General features: G+C 32.8%; 1 protein-coding gene across 1 annotated transcript; it reads left to right on the top strand.

The window, feature by feature from the left end:
• Positions 1 to 1,089: 1,089 nt before the first annotated feature.
• On the top strand, positions 1,090 to 2,425 carry LOC115991058. Its single transcript, XM_031114806.1, has 4 exons — positions 1,090 to 1,686; positions 1,821 to 1,970; positions 2,128 to 2,216; positions 2,414 to 2,425. Exons 1-4 carry the CDS (start codon positions 1,116 to 1,118, stop codon positions 2,423 to 2,425), a joined length of 822 nt encoding a protein of 273 aa, XP_030970666.1. The 5' UTR covers positions 1,090 to 1,115.
• The last annotated feature ends 7,179 nt before the right edge of the window (positions 2,426 to 9,604 follow it).

The following is a 9,604-nucleotide window of genomic DNA, read 5'->3' on the forward strand; positions in this document are numbered from 1 at the left end:
CCTATTATACCCCTATTAATTTACTAATTCAATTTTTTGATAAATTTATATAAGGGTAGTTTTGAAAACTTAAACATTTTTAGAAGGTAGACAAAATAATAAATGATGTTCCCTTCAAAATTTTGACTTTTCAAACAGGACAAACAAAGTGGGACGGAGGGAGTAATATATTTTCTAAGATTTACTTTATAATCAAACGCCAAGTGCATACTTAGAATACTATAAGTTTTGACAGATGAACCTTTTTTTTTTTTTAATTTTGGCTGAATAATTAACACATGATCTCTTCCCTATTTCTCAACTAAAAAAGAAAAAAGAAAAAGAAAAATATCTTCCCTATTTTATAACTTCCAACAATGGGTTTTATTGAATCTTAGTTTGATAACGATTTACGACTGGTGCACCCACATCCCACGATAATGGAGATCTATTACATAAGAGTGCTTTGACAAAACAAAAATCCAATACCATACCACAATTCTTTACTATGATGCTCATCAGTCCAGACTTGCACTAAAATTTCACATTATTGTTCGTCGATGACATTTGCAAGATAAAAATATGGTGCAAACTTCATGCAAAAACTCAAGTACGAATAATAAAGTTTTATTGACAACATGAACCAACTGGCAAAGCGATCCTAGATTTAGGTTCATAGTACATTTCTTTCAGTACAAGAAATAATCGTAACAGTCTTTCATTACAAAAATCCCCGAAATACATTTTTTTTTTTGTGAAATAGTGTATCAATCTAGGGTTTATATTATTCTTGCAGCGTTTGCAGACTATTATTAGTAAACTACGCAAAGTAGATACTCTTCCACAGTCTCTTCGAAGGATGATAATTGATTCCCCGAACAAAGGCTACAATTGTACATTTTTTTTCTGAAAAAAGTGTATCATTCTAGGCTTTATATTACTCTTGTAGCGCTTGCGGAGTTTTATTAATAAACTACGCAAAGTAGATACCATTTCAGCCAAAATAAAAAATGTAGATACTCTTCCACAGTCTCTTAGAAGAATGATAATTGATAGCAGGCTATAAAACAGAGCATAGTCACAATGATGGTATGAGACCCAATTAATCCACGCAGCTAATTAAGAGAGAGAGAGAGATGGCGAGAGATTTAGAGAATGGGAAAGAGGAAAGGTTTGCAGGGATAAAGGAGCCCTATTTGGCTGCCTTGAGGGAAGACTGGGACGACATGAAACGTTTCTTCGACAATAATCCCGGGCTCCTCCTTTCCCCTTTGACAATTGATAACGACACTGCGTTTCATATTGCAGCATACAGTAAAGAAAAGGAACTGCTTGAACATTTGGTTCAGCTACTACCAACCTCACCCTCTAGTTTGTTCGAAGCCTTAAACAAGACGAACAAACACGGTAATAATACTTTTCACGAGGTGGCCACGACTAACAGAGTTGACACTGCAGAATTCTTGGTTAAGAAACTGCAGGCGGCTTCTGGTGCAGACGAAGCCTGTGGAAGCAGCAGACTAAAAGCGCTACTCGAGGAACGAACCCAACTTGGTGAAACCCCTCTATATAGGGCCGCTGCCTGCGGTCAGATAAAAATGGCCAAATTTTTGGCTAAAAAATTTGGGGATTCAAATTTAAGTTATCACTTTCGCAGAAAGGACCAAGTGTCCACTCTCCATATTGCTGTCATTGGCCAACACTTTGGTTTCTCTCTCTCTCTCTCTCTCTCTCTCTCTCTCTCTCTCATATTCAAAATTTATTGCAGCATAGATAGCATGCTTTATCCTTTTTTTCAAGAAAAAGAATCAAATAACTTTGCTGTATCTTGAAACATGCAGATACCGCTATATGGTTACTAGGAAAACACAAGGAACTTGCCAAAAAATTGGAAACAAATAACCTGACGTGTCTTCACCTGCTAGCGAAAATGCCATCTGCTTTCCGGAGTTCATCCCACATTGGCATTCTGAAGAAAATCCTCTTTTATTGTATGTCGTCGTCCAATATTTTCATTACATGTTCTTTAACTGCAGAAATATTTTTATGTGCGACTCCATTTAAGCATATATTCTTAGAATGCTTTAGAACATTAGAACAAACATAATAGAAATAATAATAATTAATGTAAGCATGTTATTATTGCAGGGCTTCCGAGCCAGATGGAGGATAAAGACAGCGATGATGATGATGATGATGATGCGGATAATGGTTGTGATCTTAAAAATTTTTACAAAGTATGTACAAAAGGAATTTTCGCTCCAAATATTTACTAATCACATGAGTAACTCAATCCGGGTATCACTAGTATAGTCATATATGTCATGTTAGTGTACTAGTCATACCATGGTTTTAAAAACCGGACCGGAGGTAAAACTGGACTTGCCTCCGATTCCCCATTTTTACTGGTTTTATTGAACCGGACTGGTATTAGGTTCCCAATTGAATTGGTTGGTTCGGTCCGATTTTTAAAACCATGAGTCATACTCATCATGTATTATGTAATAAAAGTTAAGTCGTAGTTATAACTTGTATTAACTACTTGTTATTTCTTTAACACAAATCTACACTCGTCTTGCTCCAAATAACTCTTTATAAAGAAATGCATAAAATTACAAACATAACTTACTCTAGGAAAACTATTTTAAAAAATTTCAAGAAATTTAGAATAGTACTTTAACTAAAACTAAATACAAAAATTTTCAAAAATAAAAATAAAAAAGGGTTTCATTATTATTTTAATCAATATTATTATATTTTTAAATAAAAATCTTGGTTTTAAATATAACTTTAAGTAATTTTAGTTTTTTTTTTTTATGTTTTTTGTTTATTTTATTATTCAATTTTAATTACTCCTATATTATAGTATTTTTTTTAATTTACATATAATTTTTTTTAATCATAGCACGAGCATATATATAGTACATACTAATATATATAAATACAAATCCTCTTTCGTACTCCATACTAGTCCCACAGAAAATAAGAAATGAAAATAGAATACACCCTATTTTTAGAGTAACGAAACATTGTCTAAAACATTCAAAAAAGAAACATTATCACTTGTTGAATTCCAAATTCTCTGTATTACACCCACGGTTGCAACATCAATGAAAGTTTTTTCCTGTTTCTATTAAAAATAAAAAAAATGGAAACATTAACGGGTGCAATGTAGATCGATTCACAACTAGAATGCTTAAAAGATGGATTTCCATTCTCTAGGCTTTATCCTTTCTTAGTATCTAGTGATTTACTAGTTATAGTTTTCCTTCAAAAACTTGCTCATATTCCTGATTTGTATACTTTTAAAAATAAATGATAGTGCCCAGATCTTGCTGCTAAATCAACACCTCTTATTATTTTCAATGAAGACAATTTAAGATTCAAATCCATCCTCCCCATTATATCTATCAAAATATGAGTAAAATAAAAATAAAAATAAAAATCAATATCTAGTGAAACAGAATTTTCACCATTTTTTAAATAATTATTGACATGATTGGGAATAATGCATAATAAAAATTATGTTAATCATGGAGTCACGTGAATTTAAAGTAACTTGAGTTTCCATTTTAACAAGTTTTGAAAAATACTATATAAAAAAAAATTAATTTCCCTAACATTATTCATTTGAAATATGCTTTTGACCAAGTATTATATGTAAAATTACAGAGACATCCAACACATATCGTGCCTTGTGGAGGGACATAGCTGAAGGTCACTCTTCAGGTGCAATACATTATATTCCCCAATAAATTATGCACAATGAATTTTGGAGAAGATAATATTGTCTTTTTATTGGTCAACGCAATCATGTCTTTGAATTTAATTAGGGAACCAAATATAGAGCCCTTAAGTAATTGTATCTAGCAACTAACCCATCTAATGCATAGAAAGTTTTGACAGAAATATTTATATATGATAAATGTTTAATCAGTAAGTATTAATAAATAAATAACATCAAGTTAGAGAATAGAAAAGAACTCGTCTAATTAATTAATTGTCTTTAGAAAATATCAAACCTAATTTGCTAAAAAAGATTATTTAACGTTAGATTGTTGTAATTATAAAAAAATGGGAGTTCTAATTTGTTTAAAGTAACTTGGTTTCTGCAAAATTTGTAACTCGAATAATCTTTTTTTTAAGTTAAAATAATTATAATATAGAAAAATGGGACACATGTTTTACATGAAATTTTCACTTGTCATGACTCTGTTTGTAGAAGATAAAATGAAGCAATGAAGTTGAAATTGTTTTTGGATTAAGATTCTTTAGATTTATGAGTGATACTAAGAATATGACAAATTTTTAAATATAAAGTTTTCAAATTAATTTGTTCCCAATCTTTTTAAAAAAAGTAATTAAAACGTTCATTTTTTTGAATTTCACCAATTGCATTAATTGACACATCAATCTATAAACATTTTACAGTACAATTTGCATTTTTTAGAATTTTAAAGATAACTCCATTATAAAATTCCTAAAATCTTTTTTTTTTCTTTTTTATGGAGAATTCCTAAAATCTTATTCATTTATTTTAAATGGGTGGATTAGATTGTAAACACCAAAAAAAATTTTGAATTTTTTTATTAACATATTTTAATATCTTTTTTAAATTACTACATGGCAAAATTGCGGCCAATTATTCCAAAAATGAATATATAAAACTTGAAGTCCATAATGTGATTTTCATAAAAACTAGGATCCTAATCCATTCCAGAAAATATAGTTACAATTTCTAACTCTATAGAAAAATGTGAACTTTCAAAAACTTATATGATAATTTTAGAAGAAATCAATAAAGCCTCTCTCACACATACATGTATGTATATATATGTATGTGCGTGTGTGTATATATATATATATATATATATCTGTTTTACACACAATTTTTCACTTGTCATGACTCTATTTGTAGAAGCTAAAAATGAAACAATGAAGTTAGAATTCCTATAATCTTACTCATTCATTTTAAATTGGTGGGTTAGATTAATTGTAAACACCATTTATTTAAATAAAATTATTATCATATTTTCATATATATTTAAATTAATACATAAATATACGAAACTTGAACTCCATAATGTGCTTTTCCTAAAAACTAGGGTCCTAATCCATATTGTTTTAGTCTAGTTTTCTCTCTCTCTCTCTCTCTCTCTCTCTCTCTCTCTCTCTCTCTCTCTCTCTCTCTCTCTCTCTCTCTCTCTCTCTCTCTCTCTCTCATGTGAACAATATATATACTAGTCGCTAATCCGTGCAATGCACGGAAAAATTATTGACTCTGAAAAAAAATCCAACAATGAGTAAATAGACATTTTGCTAGTTAGTAATATTTTTTTTTTTAAAATGAAGAAATATTTAACTTCTATACTTTTCCATAGTTTAGAAGTGTTGTCTAACATTAAACATTATTGAGTTGCAAGTGTATAGTTACCAAAACCTACAAAGTAATTTACAATTCTTAAATTAATAAAGCAAAACTCTCAATAGTTATACACACACACACACACACTCAAAACTAATATAAACTGTAAATATATAAACAAAGACCCTGATAGGAAGACACACCAAGTTTCAAATTTGAGTAACAATATGACTTTCTCTTAGTTATAACAATATAGACAATTCAAAACATGGAACAATATCAAAATTATAATACCTAATTCCATTATCTTTTATGTTGAATCCAAATAAATAATTAATTAAAATTAATCCAAACAAATAATTAATCAACCAAAAATCATAGCTTTAAATAAGAAAACAAAAAAAACCTATTGAGACACAAATACCAAAAACCCCAAGACTTAAAATTTCAAAATTTATAGAATCCCCAAATACTATTTCAAAACCAAACCAAATTCAACAAATTTATATATAACATACCAAATAAAAATTTATCATTCCCTAGGCTGGAAGACATAGGTTGTAGCTTTGATTTTTCTCCAAAAAAATAGAGATGTTTTATCTACCATGTACAATAAAAAAAAAAAAAAAATTAGTAGAATTTTAACCCACGAAAACAATGTCAATATAAATATGGAGATTAACCCAAATACTCAAAAGAAAATCAATCCTAAACATAACAAAGGAATAAGATAGAGAAAAAAAATCTCAGGCACATATGAAAGCAAATAAAAAATTCGACATAAAAGATTAAAAACAATCACAGGCGCAAAATCAAACGTACCTATTTCAAATATCCGACATGTTCACCAGAACCAAATGGAGTAACAGAAGAATTAAAAGAATACCAAAGCTTCTCAAAATATATAATGTCTGTTGATGAGAATTAAAATATATATAATGTAGATGAAAAAAAAAAGTGCCAAGCTTAAGATGTGAGACTTGAGGCAAAGCAGTAATTCAATACCATAGCAAAATTAAACCATGAAAAAAGAATACCATAGGTATTATATGGTTGCATGGAGCCATGCTTGAGCTTTGAGCATGTTAGCAACAGCCAGCCACATATATAGATTATATAGTATCGAAGGATATCAAGGAACTTTGGACAATGAAGATAAATCATGCATTAGCTCTAAGACTCACCAAGTTACTGGTAAAGACGGATTCTACGTGGGCTGAAACCCACAAAGACACAGTAGAAGAAAAGAAAATTTCCTTCGGTGACATTGATGAAGGATTAAAACTTAAGAAAGGGAAAGAAAAAGTATCGCTCAAAATTGAAGTAGCAGGAGATGGCAGGGAGAGAAAATATCGTTGCACTCCAAATGAGATACGTACCCCATTGCTTACTGCAGCTAGCGAAGGTATAGTAGAAATATTTGACAAGATAACTGAAGCGCACCCTCAAGCAATTGAGCACCTCGACAAAGATGAGGAAAACATACTGCATGTGGCCGTTGCTCACCGACAGAAAGAAATCTTTGACCGCTTAGAGCAGATGATGGTGATAAGGAAATGTAGATTAGTTTCAAGGATTAATATAAATGGCTACACCTTATTGCATCAAGTTGCAGACATAAAGTATTGTGAAGGAGACAAAGCTTGGTCCTTGTTTCCAATTGCAAGAGTGACGCAAGACAACCAGAACAAAATTGAAATAACGGAAAAATAAAAGATATGACCTAAGAGTCAGCACCTAGGCCTTGCTTGGAGTCAACACCAAGCGGGAAAACCACTAGGAGTCAGCACCTAGGGTAAACCTGGAGTTAGCACCAGACCAAAGAAAGACCAAACGGCCATTGTTTTCATTCATCAAAATATCAACTATTTCCTCAAGGAGTACAATAGGTTGTTTATAAAGGATTACTAAACCCTAGTTCTAATTAGCTAGGAAACCCTAATTGCCTTATTACAAAAATACCCTTGCTGGCTAGGAAACCCTAATTGCCTTATTACAAAAATAACCTTACTTCTAAATTAAAATACTAAACGCCCAATAAACTACTAGGACCTAAAACATAAAAATACAATTGACTTACAAACATAAATAATATTAAATAATAATTCTCTTTCATCTCCCGCATCATTCTCCTCTGGTTGGAGAAAACTCGACCTCGAGTTTTAAAGCATTGAAGGATTAGGATGCTAACAAACAACACTTGCTTCAAGTTTGGAATCACCTTAGGGAGCATAGGGAAAAGAAAAACCTTGAATTCTACCGTATCAAACTCATTTGGAATAATAAAATCAATGTGTGGAATCAGTATAACCTCTTCTTGAACCTTATGAGCCATAGAAAGCACTTTGGTTTCAACCTCTTCGACTTCACCAAGATGTAGATCTTCAAGGACTGTGGGGGGTTGATCAGAAGCACATTCAACAACTTCAACTTTCACATCATGTTCACCCTCTAACACAATACTCTCTTTAGGCGCCATCTTTTCACCTTGCTGTTCTTCAATAGATTCATTTCCTTGCACGCTTGTTAAAGCAACACTTGTCGAGGCATGTACGTCTATGTCAACATTAGGCTTTGGTGTTGCTGGAGGATTCTCCATGACCAAGATATCACCACCAATGTTGTCTTCTATGGGGGCAGCAATAAGTTCATTGTGATCAATTATCCTTGGTTTCCCAATTGAATCAGGTTGAGTCTTCATTTGCTTCATCTGAGCAATCCTATCTTGAATCTCTTTCATGGGCTTTACAGTTAATTCCGTTGCTTTCCTAGTAGATAATTCCTTGGTAGATTGTTCAAAAGTGCACTGAGGACATGATATGGGATGAGGATGAGGATTCATCGCATTTGCTTCAACTTGAAAAGTACCACACTAAGATTGGGGTAGATACTTAGCTCGATAGTATGGTGACAAATACTCATCACAAAGCTTTTCTTTCATATCTTCCCACATAGTAATGGCAGGTTCATAATCCATATAGCGGAAACGTTCAAGATTCTCCCAAAACCTCTGTGCTTTACCTACTAACTTCGACTTGGCATACCTAACCTTTATGTTATCTGCAAAATTTGCTTGCTCAAAGAATCGCTCCATCCCATTCATCCAGTTGACAAAATCTCGTGGATAAGTTTCATAACCATCAAAATAAGGTGCTTCTAATATTTCCATGATTCTCTAAAATAGTGCTTCAACAAATAGCTACTGTGATTTTCTCCTTGATAGTGGCCAACTTACTGTACTATAGTCACGGGCTGGCAGCAACTGTGGATAACAGCTTTGGGGCCTATACATGCAATGGGCTGGCAGCAACAAGACTTCTTCTTCTTCTTCTTTTTCTTTTTTTCTTTTTTTTTTGCAAAATAATAAAATACAGTACATGGACTTAAAATTGAAGAAGCTACAGACACGGACTTTAAAAGAAAGTCAAACGAAAGACTCTAAATTGAAAGACACGGACTCAAAGTACAGACTTATGAAAAAGAAACCACAGAAACTAATGAAAGAGAGCGGAATCTCTAAATTGAAAGAAGGTTGCTCGGCGATGGGCTTGCGGGGCTAGGGGTTGACAACTGTGGTGGCGCGACGACAAGGAAGGCAGCAGCGGCACGAGACATGACGGTGGTCGACGTGATAATGGGTTCGGCGGCTGGTGGCTGTTGGGTTTTGGGGCGGTGGGTGTTGATCTTGTGGGTTTCGGCGGCTGGTGGTTGATGGGTTTTGAGGCGGTGGGTGTTGATCTTGTGGGTTTTTTTTTTTTTTTTTTTTTTGTGGGTGATATTTTCTGGTTCTTTCCTGCGGTGATGCTTCAACAGATTGGTGTTTGCTCTGATACCAAAACTAACGCAGGACAACCAGAACAAAATTGAAATAACGGAAAAATAAAAGATATGACCTAAGAGTCAGCACCTAGGCCTTGCTTGGAGTCAACACCAAGCAGGGAAACCATTAGGAGTCAGCACCTAGGGTAGGCCTGGAGTCAACACCAGACCAAAGAAAGACCAAACGGCCATTGTTTTCATTCATTAAAACGATAGATCTTGCGTTGATTTATTTGGAGTTTTGAAATAAATTCATGTATTTTGGAGGCACATGATTTGTATTTGTATCATTGTAAATATGTTATAGAGCTCTGACTTATATTGTGGAGAAATCGGTATGTTTATCTATATTTATCACGAGGAAAAATAAATCCCCTACAATTTTTTATGGTTCTTTTTCTCATACTTTGGACCTTTTTGAGTTTGAGGTGTGACAGCTTC

Source organism: Quercus lobata, chromosome 5 (assembly GCF_001633185.2).
Source record: "Quercus lobata isolate SW786 chromosome 5, ValleyOak3.0 Primary Assembly, whole genome shotgun sequence".
Lineage (NCBI taxonomy): Eukaryota > Viridiplantae > Streptophyta > Magnoliopsida > Fagales > Fagaceae > Quercus > Quercus lobata.

Coding starts and splice junctions, on each gene's coding strand:
- LOC115991058 (XM_031114806.1), top strand. CDS start 1,116: ATGGCGAGAGATTTAGAGAATGGGAAAGAGGAAAGGTTTGCAGGGATA. Junction 1,687..1,820: donor TGTCATTGGCCAACACTTTG/GTTTCTCTCTCT, acceptor TGAAACATGCAG/ATACCGCTATATGGTTACTA. Junction 1,971..2,127: donor GAAGAAAATCCTCTTTTATT/GTATGTCGTCGT, acceptor TTATTATTGCAG/GGCTTCCGAGCCAGATGGAG.